General features: G+C 50.2%; 5 protein-coding genes across 5 annotated transcripts; 2 read left to right on the top strand and 3 right to left on the bottom strand.

The window, feature by feature from the left end:
- Window positions 1-433: 433 nt before the first annotated feature.
- Window positions 434-1,992, top strand: C8Q69DRAFT_450489 (hypothetical protein). Its single transcript, XM_028629436.1, has 3 exons — window positions 434-814; window positions 868-1,125; window positions 1,190-1,992. The coding sequence occupies exons 1-3, from the start codon at window positions 747-749 to the stop codon at window positions 1,794-1,796; spliced, it is 933 nt and encodes a 310-aa protein (XP_028488908.1). The 5' UTR covers window positions 434-746; the 3' UTR covers window positions 1,797-1,992.
- Window positions 1,993-2,184: 192 nt separating this feature from the next.
- On the bottom strand, window positions 2,185-3,543 carry C8Q69DRAFT_450485 (serine-rich protein). The gene is made up of 2 exons (XM_028629435.1): window positions 2,943-3,543; window positions 2,185-2,859 (listed from the first exon to the last, which is right to left on the bottom strand). The coding sequence occupies exons 1-2, from the start codon at window positions 3,142-3,144 to the stop codon at window positions 2,462-2,464; spliced, it is 600 nt and encodes a 199-aa protein (XP_028488907.1). The 5' UTR covers window positions 3,145-3,543; the 3' UTR covers window positions 2,185-2,461.
- A 712-nt stretch (window positions 3,544-4,255) lies between these two features.
- On the bottom strand, window positions 4,256-6,421 carry C8Q69DRAFT_440370 (hypothetical protein; the record flags this gene model as incomplete). The annotated part of the gene is made up of 1 exon (XM_028628641.1): window positions 4,256-6,421. The coding sequence occupies one exon, from the start codon at window positions 6,419-6,421 to the stop codon at window positions 4,256-4,258; it is 2,166 nt and encodes a 721-aa protein (XP_028488906.1).
- Window positions 6,422-9,129: 2,708 nt separating this feature from the next.
- On the top strand, window positions 9,130-10,913 carry C8Q69DRAFT_502797 (glucose galactose transporter; the record flags this gene model as incomplete). Its single annotated transcript, XM_028632428.1, has 7 exons — window positions 9,130-9,226; window positions 9,308-9,594; window positions 9,653-9,692; window positions 9,808-10,167; window positions 10,225-10,424; window positions 10,486-10,614; window positions 10,680-10,913. 7 exons carry the CDS (start codon window positions 9,130-9,132, stop codon window positions 10,911-10,913), a joined length of 1,347 nt encoding a protein of 448 aa, XP_028488905.1.
- Window positions 10,508-12,333, bottom strand: C8Q69DRAFT_17793 (hypothetical protein). Its single transcript, XM_028625832.1, has 2 exons — window positions 12,059-12,333; window positions 10,508-12,008 (listed from the first exon to the last, which is right to left on the bottom strand). The coding sequence occupies exons 1-2, from the start codon at window positions 12,169-12,171 to the stop codon at window positions 10,994-10,996; spliced, it is 1,128 nt and encodes a 375-aa protein (XP_028488904.1). The 5' UTR covers window positions 12,172-12,333; the 3' UTR covers window positions 10,508-10,993.
- Window positions 12,334-12,365: the final 32 nt, after the last annotated feature.

Below are 12,365 nucleotides of genomic sequence, written 5' to 3'. Positions count from 1 at the left end.
AATATACGGGTCTGATGGTGATGATGCCGGGTGACGTATTCGGCCTGCTGCTTTCATCGGCGCATCAAGACCAGACCAGACAAGACAAGACCAGAGAACAAGCAAGATTCAGATCATGCCAAACGACATCTCAGCCTTTTCCCGGAGCTGGACGGCTGAGCAGTCTTGGCTCGGCCAGAATTCCCCAGAATACCCAGGGGATCTTCATTTTCAACGGAAATCGCCTGTCATCCCATATCATTGGCGTCATATCAGCTATGTAGTTCCAGCAAGCACTGAGGATCTCATGGTAGGATCTTAGATCATAGTAGGGCGCTTAAGCCACGCCCCGGGACTTGGCGCCCCATAGCCCGCTGAGCGTTCCAGCCACAATATAGTATTAGACTACCATATCATGGCCCGTAGACCCTCGAGAGTTGGCAGGAAACGCTACTTTCTAGCTGTATTGGAGGTGCAGGTCCTCGCTGGGCCTTTATTGTGTCTATCGTCTTCCCAAGTCCGCCAGACCGACTTGTCACCTCGGTTGAACTGGCAATGCGTTGTCAGACGCGACCAAAGTAGAGTAGCGAGATCACGAGACCGCGACTCCAGATAAGATCAGCGGATTGGAGACCGCCATCAACCTCCTCAAGCTGCATCCCAGCAGCTCCAGGTTAGCTTGGACCATCGAAACCTAGACGCGTCCAGGCAATCGATGACAAGCGGAGCATAGTCGGTGATTATCCGTTGTCCTTTTGCCTTCCAAGATGGATCCGCTCCCGTCGCGTTGCGCGGAGCTGGCATCACCCAGCTATACCAACTTCACCATCTCTGTGTACGGCGACACCACCCCATATGGCTCAGATGGCATCGACTGACAGCTGCTAGGGTGATCCTGGTCGGGATCCTGGTCTCCTACCTTCCGCAGCACTACCGTATCATCTCGCTGCGGAGCTCCTTTGGCATCTCACCCTACTTTGTCCTTCTGGGTACGACTTCAGGGACGTTTGCGTTTGCCAACATCCTGGTACTGCCATTGAGTTCACAGGATGTAGCCTGTTGCAAGGCAATTAGTGGGATAGCCTGCTTCGCCGGTCTGTTGGGGATCTTCCAGGCTGGAGCCCAATGGCTCTGTTTCTTCATCATGTAAGAAATTGACACTCGTGCAGACCGCTGGACACCTCCCATATTGCTAACTGTCTGAATGAAGCCTTGTTTTATTTGTAGTCTACTTCCCGCGCGCTACCTCCGCAACCTCACCGACTCATTCCGCCGCGACGGACCAGAGAGAACCGACACGCCGTGGAAAAACCTCACGGCTCAATGCAGAACCGACGTACCGCACCGCCCAGATCGTGACATTTATCTGTATCTACCATGCCATCGTTGTTGCGATAGTCTCGGTCGTACTCTCATTCACGCGACCATCCGCCCTCCAAGCATGGGCCGACATCATGGGCATCTTGGCCGCTATTCTCGCTTCCCTCCAATACTTCCCCCAGATCTATACGACTCTCCGCCTGCGACACGTGGGAAGTCTCAGTATACCGATGATGTGCATCCAGACACCTGGAAGCTTCGTGTGGGCGGCGAGTCTTGCAGCCAGATATGGAATGGACGGCTGGAGCACGTGGGGATTATACATCGTGACAGCGCTGCTGCAGGGCTCGTTGCTGTTCATGGCAATGTACTTTGAGTACATCTCCCCCAAGGAGACTCGAGATGACGGAGAGCAAACCCAGACCGATGCTGCGGACGGTACACACAACCATGGAACAGAACCCTCAGAAGAAACACCACTGTTGGAATCCCCATAATAGTATCTTTTTGGATACCCATCAAGAAAAATCAGGAACAATATCACTTAGTATAGATTATACCTTGTACCAGGCAATCTTCTTCTACAGCACTAGTATAGTATACCACCGCCAAAATCATACCCAGTTACAGTACACGAGTAATTCACCCAACAACCCAAGCTGGATATCAGCCCATATCCCCATTTTCTTCGTGCTCGTACCAATAGATAGATACCAATACTACCTAAAAGTACAGATAGAACGATAACTATACCATAGATAGCGGATCCACCAGTGGACCCGAATCGGGAGAACAGGAAGTATATCTGCTTATGACGTCATGACTGTTTAAACCCAGTCCGCGGAGCATATGCATTTTATCGAATTATTCAGTTAAATATAATATAAATACTCCAACTAGTTCTAAACCAGTTGATTTAGATAAGAAGAAGAAGAAGAAGAATAGCTTAATCCCAAGCCCACGCCGTCTTTAGTCTACATTCTGTATGCACAACACAACACCATATTAACGTAATGTAAGTTATAACCAGTAACTAGTAACTAGTAACTAGAGTATGTACCATATACATTCTAACAAAAACAGAAAACGAAACCCAATACCACCCTTCAAGAGATTGGATTAAAAAAAAACCTTTAGTACTGGTACTAATAATACTGATACACTACTCCGGCCTCTCCTCCTTCCAAAACCCCTTTTCCACCTTCCCCCCATCCCCAATCCTATTATAAGACTTATCATACCTCTGATCCATCTCCTGATTATGCTTCTTCACATCATCGGGAACATCAGGCTTGAGTTCGCCTCTCTCGTCGACGTTGGGCGATTGCTTGCCGTCGTTCAGTGTCGGATGGGCTTTGTTGGAGGGGATGGGCGGGGCCGTGGATGATGTCGAGGTGCCGGGTTCGCGGGAGGGTTTTTGAGAAGAGGCGGATTCGGGAGAGGGTGCGGAGCCGGGTTGGGATTCATTGGTTTTCTGGCGTGGTTGTGTAGAGGGGGAGGGGGATCCTGTGTTGTTGGTGTTGCTAGAAGTGGATTTGGAGACGTTGGGTGGTGGTGGGCCTGGGGGTTTTAGTTAGTTAGTCTTTCCTTTCTTTTTTTTTTCTTTCTCGAGTTTGTATATTATATTAAGATGACCGACATACCCGGATGCTCCAAGTTTCTCGTCGGACTCGGATCCTGGCCAGTTTTCGTCGGGCCTCGTGGCTCGTCACCCCCGCCATAGGCTTCATGAGAATACGATCTCCGCGAGGGCAGCGGGACAGCAGTTCGGAAGAGGTTCGAGACTAGCTTCGTCGTCGAGCTAGCAGCCCTGGTAGCTGGGCCGGTGCGGAGGAAAGGGTTCATTATGTTTGATTCCGTGTAGAAAGAGGATTCAGAAGGGAAAGAAAAGGAGAGAGCGTGACGGTCCCTCCTCGCTCGTAGTATATATGTATGGGATCGGAATTGCGTCCGGAGGGAGATGTGGCAAATGCGGGAGATTCCCAGTATGTATGGATTTCCAAAGATGCTCTCCTTCTTTGTGAGAGTTATATACTTATTCAAAGATGGTCGCGTATTTGACGGATATCAATTAATGGAAAATGTATTGATTGATCAAATGGATGTCAAGTACGAAGAATGGTTCAATGGCGATACTTCGAATTTAACTACTCTTCCTTAATAAGAACTCGTCATTAGAGGGTCCGCGATATGCTTGAGTACTTCAACTTCATTGCCCAGTTCTGGTGGCGTTGGTCAGGTTCGTTGGTAGGGTACGATGACGTTGAAGCCGGTCATCGGGAAGTCACTGTTTTGCGCGATCACTCGGGAGAGCAAGCCGTGATGCAAAAGCAAAGATGCCTGACGATCTTTTCGAGTCTCTGCCAATCGTTCCTCAGTCGGACGGAAAATGCGATCATGGACGCGGAGAATAATATTAATAACTGGGCTGTCGTATGAACGGAAGATTTCTCGTGAAGATGAAATGATCCAATAAATTATACTCCCTAAATGCTTTTCCAAGTACTAGTGCAACGTAAAAGAATATTGATCTCTCAGATCTTCGTTCCTGGAATCATTGGGCCAATGTCATTCCCAAGGCAGACCGGGATGCGTCTGTCTGGCCAAAAAAAAAAGAACAAAACAAAGCCAACATTTAGTTATAATGCCACGGTCCCCTTTCTCCCATAACAACGCCGAATATTCGCCATGGCAATATATACACAAGGTAGCAGAAGACGATTCAAGAGAGAAAAAAATCCATCTGCAAGATAAATAGCTCCTGTAAGATCAGAAAGACAACAGAATCAAAGACGCGTAGAGCTGAACGCGCTTGCTGGTGGTATAGACAGAGAACAGATGCCAACGAAGAAAAAAGCAGTCATATCCACATGATAGACGAGATCCTTGGACCCTCAAAAAAACGCCGATGCCCTAATTGGAAACAAGTGTCGTAAATCCAGATCAAATCGCAGACTTAGTCGGTCAGTGATTCGCAATAACATGTGCTCTGATAAGAACCTTGCGCTGATGATGTTGACGACGCCGCGGCGTCTCGTTTAACTGCTATTGTCGTCGTCTGTGCCGGTTCAACTTCGTCGATCGCGATCTGGAATTGGTTGATGGGGCCCGAAACTTCTCCATCGTCTAGCACCTGCATCTGTACACAGTATGGTTGCTGTGCATTGGGGCTATCCCGCTTCTCTTCAATTTTGATTCTGCGCGGGTAGTCGCCGACATAATCCCGCTTGAGCTTAGCTTTACCGGAATTGGTCGGGGAAGCTGTTGTTGTGGGCGTGGAAACCAGCGACGTAGCGTCCGAGGCGGCATCCTGAGTGGTCTGGTTGAGATACATGAAGAACTCCATGGCCGTGCCATTCCACCAGCAGAACCACGGCTTATCCCCCGCAGACGCGACCGTCTTGCGAGACCATTGGGCAGCCAACAGTTCGGCTCCAGCAACGGAGCGCTTCGAGGCGGCAGTCGGCGTGGGAAACGTATTCTCGTCGACAATGACCAGTTTATCGAATTGCGTGTTGAAGAACAAGGCTGGACCAAGCTGGGTGTCCTCCTTGTCCAGCATCAGATGCAGAGGAAAGACAGGGTTAGAGAATACGGGCGCTTGAGCCCCGTACGTGAAAGTCCCGCTGATGGGTTCTTCCTGGAAGGTGATGGACGACTGTGAGACCTTGCCGTCCACCTCGACTTCTAGAGAGCCCTGGCTCATGCAGCCCCAGGTGGGCCAGAAAGAGGAGCTTGGCATGCAGAACTTGGACTGATTCTTCACGCTGGCCGGAATCTGAAACTTGCCAGTGGGTAGCGGTAAGAGGTTGGCCGGGACCGTCGCCAGAGGAGTCGCATCCATCTGTGATGTAGCCGTCACCGTCACCACCGAAGCGGGCTTCAGGCTTAGAGAAGAACTTGCACTGGCTGCCCCGCTCTGCTCACCCTTTCTGGCACCCAGTACACCACCGATGACACCGCCAATCGCAGCTCCAATGATTAGAACGGCCGCAATGAGAACGAACATCCAGATTGGGACCCCAAAACACGTCCTCTGTGTGCCCTTGCGCTTTACTTTCTCCTCAAAACTGTCCACTTGGGGTTCGCTCTGTGCGGCAGCTGGAGGCGGAGGCGACGGGGGCGGCGGCGGCGGTGGTGGTCGAGCAGCTGGCTCACCTGGCAGCAGCGTTCTGGACGACGACACTCCCGACACTGCCAACTCTGCCGGGTCCCAATCATGATCGTGCATGTCTCGTTCTCGATTGGCACTGGCGATACTGGCTGGTCCCATACCGATCTTGGGCGGGATTCCGTCGGGATAACGAGAATACGGCGGTAACTGTTCCAAATGTCCATCGGGGCCGATTATATCACCGACATCGTCATCTGCTCGTCCCGGTGGACGTTGATACGGCTGCGAATGGCCGGGAAACCCGACCGGGGGAATGTCAGCGTCCATGCCCTCCTCGGGCAAGATGTTCTGCGGGTACATGGCATAGGGATGCTGGGGAGCATTGGCCCCAATCAACGGTCGATCTACCCCTCGTACCGTCGACGCGGTTGTCACACTGGGGGAGCGACTCACACCCAGCTGGGGATACATCGCATAGGGGTGGCTGGGCCCGGTGGCCCCGGTATACGGGCTCTGAGCGCGAGGCATGGAGAAGTGGGAAGAGGTACTGAGACTGCGTCTAGCAATTGTCGGGGTCGAGACGCCGGAGGACACGGTAGCTGTCGAGTTGCGGTTCACCGTCATGCCACCCTTCTGGGGGAGGCTGGATCGATGGGGAACATCATCCAAGGAGGATCGGGCATTGTCGTCAAAGGGATTGACTTCTGGCGGGGGTGCAACGTCGGTGGTCAACGAGGGCTTCGAGCGTAGAGGCGCGTAATTGTTGGAGCGGAGGGTGATCGAGGAGTCGTGCGAGGAGATGGAGGGATTGCGGTGGATCCGGTCGGAGTCGGGAGGATCGAGAGGATCGAGGGAGAACTCGTCGGAGAAGACATTGGGATTCGAGAAACGGGTGGACAGCGATCGACGCGAGAGGGAGTCCCGATGGTCCTGAGTCCCGGTGGACGACTGGGAGGAACGATAACGAGAGCGCTCGCGCTGTTCTCGCGATGGTACACGCCCAGCCATGGCGCTGCTCAGCCCTGTCGGGCCTGCTCCTTCCCTTCTGCTCTCTCACTCAAGGACCACGTCGAGAGATCGATGGATCGAGTCGCTGGCCAGGCGATAGAAGCGAGCTGACACGGAGGGTGGAATCGAGAAGCAGGGTCGCGAGAGAGAAGGAGGAAACAGACGGAGGGGAGAGACAGAAGTTGGCACAACGACCAGGACGAGGTTTGGAGGGAGAGCAAAGGGCAGGAGAAAGGGCAGGATTGGGGCAAAAGAGAGTCGTCGGGAGAGAGAGAGAGAAGGGCGGACCGACCGGTCGGAGTGTCAGACTCGACGGGAACGAACTAAAAGTAAAGAATTGATGAACAGTTCCTGGGCCAGACCAACTAGGTAGACTCGGTTACTCCCCACCCAACAGTCCAGCAAGAAAGATCTGGAGCACTTTTCAATATAATAATAATAATGTATTATCTAAATGTTGTTTCCTGATTGCCTTTCGACTGGATCGAGAGTCCTGGCAGAGAGATCGATGGGGAGCAGTAGTGACGAGAGGGGAAAGGGTCTGAAACAGATGGCGGTGGTTTTTTAGTGGTCGCCAAGAACGGATATCACAGTCACTTCAACAGTTCAACTAGTCGAGATAGTCGATAGTCGACGCTAACAGGGCATTAACTCAGTAAACTATGCCCCCTCGCAGGATAGTGCAGTGGTTAGTGCACCCGGACCATCTCTGCGACAGGCTCACATTCATCTCATCCAACCGTCCCTGGAGAGTTTATCGATTAATATTATCGATCAGGGAAGCGGAGGATGAGATGCACGAGGAAGTAGTACTACTAACTAATCAACTGACTAACTAACCAAGTAAATTATTAACTATGATGCAGTCTGGAGTAGTATGTATGTATAAACAAACCTGTCTTCCACATGGCTCCTATCATCCGCAAACTCCCCCCTGGCCATCTCCCATTAATATTATTGCCCACTGCCGCCGCCGCTACGGATCAGCCACCCGGGCGCCAGTCAAAGGTCGAGCTCGTCCTCTGTCAAGACAAGATACAGCCCTGCAACTAGAGAATCTATCTATCTGGACCTTTCTCTCTCTTTTTCTTTTGATTTTCAAATTTTTACCTTTTTTTTTCTAGTTTCCTGGCTGGCATGACCGATGCATTAGTGGAAAATATTAAATAGTTAGTCCGTCCCCCAGACCCTTCTGGCTCTCTCTCTCTCTCTCTCTCTCTCTCTCTCTCTCTGTCTTTTTTTGATAGACTTTCCGCTTCTGGTGCGGACGCCGGGAAGCTTTCCAACATTCCCTGGATCCTGTCACTTTCCGCTAACCTTCATTTGTCCGGGCTTCTTCTTTCATCCTCTCTCTCTCGTTGGTTCTTCAACAGGCAATTTATAACGAGCGGGATGAAGACAACAAAAAAAAAAAAAAATCAAAATCAAAATCAATAATACTAAAACCTGTACATCTCTACTTTTTAATCAGAAGATAATTCTTTCCATATAGTAGTGTATATTATTCCTAACATTTAAAAAAGAAAAAAAAAGGGAAAAGAAAAGAAAAAATCAAGTTTTTTTGACGGACCTCCGAATCCACGACGGAACAAACGGAAACAAAAACGGAATGTTCACCATCTCTCTTAAGTATACTACTACTGAATCGCGCGCAAGTTAACTCTTTTCCTCTATCTCCAGGCCGCCAAAGAACAGAGATATGGTAAATTTTAACTCTTATATCGAGCCAAGAAAATGAGAAGAAAAAGCACTAAGAAGAAGTGGATGTAAAACTACCTTTGCATATCCACCTGATCCATATTGTATATGTACTGTACCTATCTATCTGCCAGGATAACAGCAACACTACAGACGGACATAGCTATGGCATACGAGGCACAACTCATCCAGTGTAAAATTGTATTAATAGAACAGAACAGAGACTTCTCACTCTTTCTGTCTTAAAATTTTTTTCTTCTTATGATCCCTGTCTGCTGCTAGATGTGATCCCCGGGTTTCTCGGGGTATATATTCGCGAAGAAACAACCACCGGATAATTTACATCTGGTCTGGAACCAACCAACCCCAGATGTTGTGGATGCCCCAGTGTTGTTTAATGGAGGATATCCCAATTCTGGCCGAAACTCATCCACTAAGTAAGGAGATAAGTCCCGACCAGGTAAATTTGGGACGTGCAAGAGACACCTCTCACTTTCACGGTGATTCTCGAACAGGGTGGCCGCCATGGTCTAACTGGCTTTCTCATGGTATTATTTCCCCGACCGCCATCAGATATTCTTCCCCAATATTCCCCCGCAAAGCTGGGGTCTCCTCCGGCGGGGGAGGTCAAAACGCAACCAATGACCTGCATAGGGGAGTGTAAACTAGAAGAGCATGGTTTGATTCCACCAATCGAGTCGAGTCAATGGCCAATATATCTAATGCTGAGGATTTAATCATCAGGGACTAATAGACGCCATCATTTGATGCATTCGTACGTCCAGTGGACGCCATTGGCTTCAGGTACTTCTGTCTTCGCTTCACAATGGCCCGAAATACAGCTAGCTACATGTTCTATAATACCAGATATCAATCCCAGAGATGGAGAGTCAGTTCCGTTGACTGATTATTCTGCAGTGGTAGATAGGGTCAAATAAAATTTATGAAATTACTGCGAAACGGACGTCAAAAAGGTTTCAATCCCCCGTTTACTTGTATCGCCGGTCACCATGGGTCCATATAAGCGGAGAATCGCCGTGGCGGATGATTCAGTCACGTCTGCGGTCCATCTTACTCTACGACAGTCCCTCATACCCAATTTCCTAGGTAGGGATATAGCATCCATAGAGTCCATTTGTCGGCTCTAACCACGTCTTTACGACGAAACTGATCAAATCGAGCTTCCAGTTACTATCCTCTTCTTCCTATGGGGCTTTGGCTATGGCTTACTGGATGTCTTGAACTCCCATTTCCAAAGCACCCTCAACATTACGGCCAGCAAGTCCAGCGGTCTCCAGGCGGCTTATTTCGGCGCGTACTTCATCTGTCCGTTGACCATCTCGGGATGGATTGTCAGAAGATTCGGCTTTCGCATCACATTTATGACCGGTCTTGCGGTCCTCGCGGTTGGATGCCTTCTATTCTGGCCAAGCGGCGTCAAAAAGTCATTTGGGGGTTTCTGTGGTAGCATGTTTGTGAGTGTTATGAAATCGGCTCTCTCTGCGTTGATCTATCTAATGATGGACAAGGTAGTTGGCGCCGGGCTGTCAACTCTTGAAACAGCAGCAGATCCGTAAGTCCAGCATACAGAGGTTGGCATAGCGTATAAGGTTGTTGACCATGTAGCTTTCTCTCTATTTGCGGCCCACCACGATATAGCGAAATCAGACTGAACCTCGCCCAAGCAGTCCAAGGGGTCGGAACATTTGTAGCGCCACTTCTCGCTTCTCGTGTCTTCTTTGCACACACCGTGGATACGAATGCTGGACTCAAAAATGTGCAATGGGTCTATCTGGGAGTAGCCTGCTTCGTTGCACTGCTGATTATCCTGTTTCTTCTCGCCCCCTTCCCTGAAATCACCGACGCCGACCAGCAGGCAGTTGAAATGCAGATCGGAGAGCATATCGCGGATCCTGGCCCTTTCAAAAAGCAATACAATCTTTTCTTAGGGGTATGGAGCCAGTTCTGCTATGTGGGAGCCCAGGTCGCAGTTGCAGGATACTTCATCAACTTTGCCCAAGAAGCTGGACGTTCCAGCTCTGAAGCTGGTAAGTGTTCCATCTGAGTGAAGCGCAATTTGGCTCCTTGTTGATGATTGGGATTAGCGGACCTTCTTGCTGTCGCCCAGGGCCTCTATGCATTCAATCGTTTCCTAGCCAGCGGGTTGATGATGATGAAGGCATTCAAGCCTCGCTATATGCTCGCGGTATACCTCTTCTTATGCTTCGTTTTCTCGGTAGCCGCGATGAACACATCTGGAACGACGTCTATTGCCCTCTTCATTCTGGTGTTCTGTTTTGAATCCGTGAGTGGACCACATAACACAAACTCTTCTGATGAACATATGCTGATTGGGATCTTCCCAGTGCTGCTTCGCAACGATTTTCACTTTGGCCCTGCGAGGTCTTGGGCGTCACACGAAACGAGGAGGCTCGCTTCTCGTGGCAGCAATCTCTGGAGGTACTGTCTTTCCTCCTATGATGGGAGCTGTGGTTGTAAGTACAGGACCTAATTCAACCCTGCCCGCCAAAGCCATCTACTGATTGCTCTTATCCTGCAGACTAACCGTAATGCTCATGTTGCCCTTGCTATTCCCATGATGGGCTATATCTTGGCTTGGGTCTTCCCCATCTATGTGAACTTCTTCAATAAAGAGAGCATGGATCTCCATCGGGACACCGATCTGAACGTCCACCATCCAGCTGAGAAACCGCTTGAGCTGGAACGAGGCACCAGCATCGCAGACAAACAAGGGGCCTCGACTGTAGAGCATACAGAGCAGGTATCCCGCTGATAGTTTCGCATGCATAGCTGGAGTAGAACCCAGGAAAGATAGCTGATGCAAGCACAATGTAGACTCTTGAACAGAAATGTTCAGGTGCTCGGTACTTCCCTGCGCAACCTTAGTATATCAGAGAGCCTGACCTGGCCTTTCTCCCCCCAGCCAGCTGTGCCACTTTGGACATCCGGCCTGACGCGCAAGTACCAGGCCCAGGCACGTCTGTCCAATTCCTCGGTGCTGAGGGTTGAAGCCCATGACTCACATAGGAGATCAATGGCACGTAGGACGAGGCCAAGAGACTCTTCCCTCTCTTTGGCCAGGGAAGCATTGGACTTCTTGCTTAAGGACTCCTTCCTTTCGCCGTTGGATTCCCTATGCAAAGAAAACGCCTTCATGAGGTATGCTCGTGCGGCATCCGCCGTATGTATTTGTGAATCCACTCTTTTACCCTGAGCATTGGATTTTCGTATGGCTTCCAGGTCCACGCCCCAGAGAGGAGGCATCTCCCCGGAATCTTCCCGGGCGGTGTTTTGAGAATCCCCGGGGCATGGGCGGATGTCAGAGACAGAAGTAGTTCCGTCTTCCGGCTTTCCATCCATGGGATTATAGTCCCATCTCTTTAATACTCTAATCGCTCTTCCCAAAACTTTCACCACTGGTAACCCCTCTCCCCAACCTTCTTCTTCTGCACTGTTCCCACTCTCAAGGCCCAGACTGACGGCTTTGCTGCGACTGTTGGCACTAACCACAGCTTGCGCGAGACTCAGCCTGCTTGAGATGGGCTGCTCAGGCATTGTATACTTGAGCACAGTCACTGCAAATGCAAGGACAAGCGGTGCTCTGTTTGTGAGTACTACTGTCTCTGACAGCTCTTCCTCCGTCGCCGACGAGTCCGGGAGAGAGAGGTTAGATTCAGTCTGAAAAGGTGTTGTCTCAGCGTCAGGATCATCTTTCTTTGCCTTCTTGGTTGGTGTAGTGTCTGAGCTACTTGGCGCTGCGCGTTTCTTGGAGTTGCGTTTCGCAGCATTCAGCACCTTCTTGGCTGTTTTGTCATCTTTGAAGATCGTCTGGAGTGTCTGTAGTTCGGATCGCCCAATTTCATCAGGACTGCGAGCGTTAGACTTGTTTATCGTCAATATGGAAGTTGAGCTCTTTACTTGCTGAGACCGGCTTTCTGGAGCTCTTTCACTTTGCTCATTGCCACCGCCAGCGGTACCTTTGCATCCTGGGAAAGGAATCGTAATAACAATTGCAGTTCTACGGCAGCCATCCTCTTACTTATCAAAAGTCTTTCATAAGATATACGGCATTAACAGGTCGAACCTGTGCCTGGAAAATCCCAAGGTTGTAGATGGCGAAGTTGCGAGATTGAAGGGACGTTGCTTCATACTGTGCTGAAATTCCCCGTAGGCGCCTAGACTGTGTCGAGTAAGTCCGCTATCTCCACCCGAACTGACCTCCGCG

The sequence above is a fragment of the Paecilomyces variotii genome (assembly GCF_004022145.1).
Source record: "Paecilomyces variotii strain CBS 101075 chromosome Unknown C8Q69scaffold_1, whole genome shotgun sequence".
NCBI classification, from domain to species: domain Eukaryota; kingdom Fungi; phylum Ascomycota; class Eurotiomycetes; order Eurotiales; family Thermoascaceae; genus Paecilomyces; species Paecilomyces variotii.
Note: the sequence above shows the minus strand (reverse complement) of the source record. Positions and strands in the feature narration are given on the sequence as shown.

What these genes read in the sequence shown, in the direction of transcription:
- C8Q69DRAFT_450489 (XM_028629436.1), top strand. Translation starts at nt 747, where the DNA reads ATGGATCCGCTCCCGTCGCGTTGCGCGGAGCTGGCATCACCCAGCTAT. An exon ending in ACCAACTTCACCATCTCTGT is followed by an intron (nt 815 to 867) that starts GTACGGCGACAC and finishes GACAGCTGCTAG; the next exon opens with GGTGATCCTGGTCGGGATCC. An exon ending in TGGCTCTGTTTCTTCATCAT is followed by an intron (nt 1,126 to 1,189) that starts GTAAGAAATTGA and finishes GTCTGAATGAAG; the next exon opens with CCTTGTTTTATTTGTAGTCT.
- C8Q69DRAFT_450485 (XM_028629435.1), bottom strand. Translation starts at nt 3,144, where the DNA reads ATGAACCCTTTCCTCCGCACCGGCCCAGCTACCAGGGCTGCTAGCTCG. An exon ending in GAGAAACTTGGAGCATCCGG is followed by an intron (nt 2,860 to 2,942) that starts GTATGTCGGTCA and finishes TAAAACCCCCAG; the next exon opens with GCCCACCACCACCCAACGTC.
- C8Q69DRAFT_17793 (XM_028625832.1), bottom strand. Translation starts at nt 12,171, where the DNA reads ATGGCTGCCGTAGAACTGCAATTGTTATTACGATTCCTTTCCCAGGAT. An exon ending in CAGAAAGCCGGTCTCAGCAA is followed by an intron (nt 12,009 to 12,058) that starts GTAAAGAGCTCA and finishes TAACGCTCGCAG; the next exon opens with TCCTGATGAAATTGGGCGAT.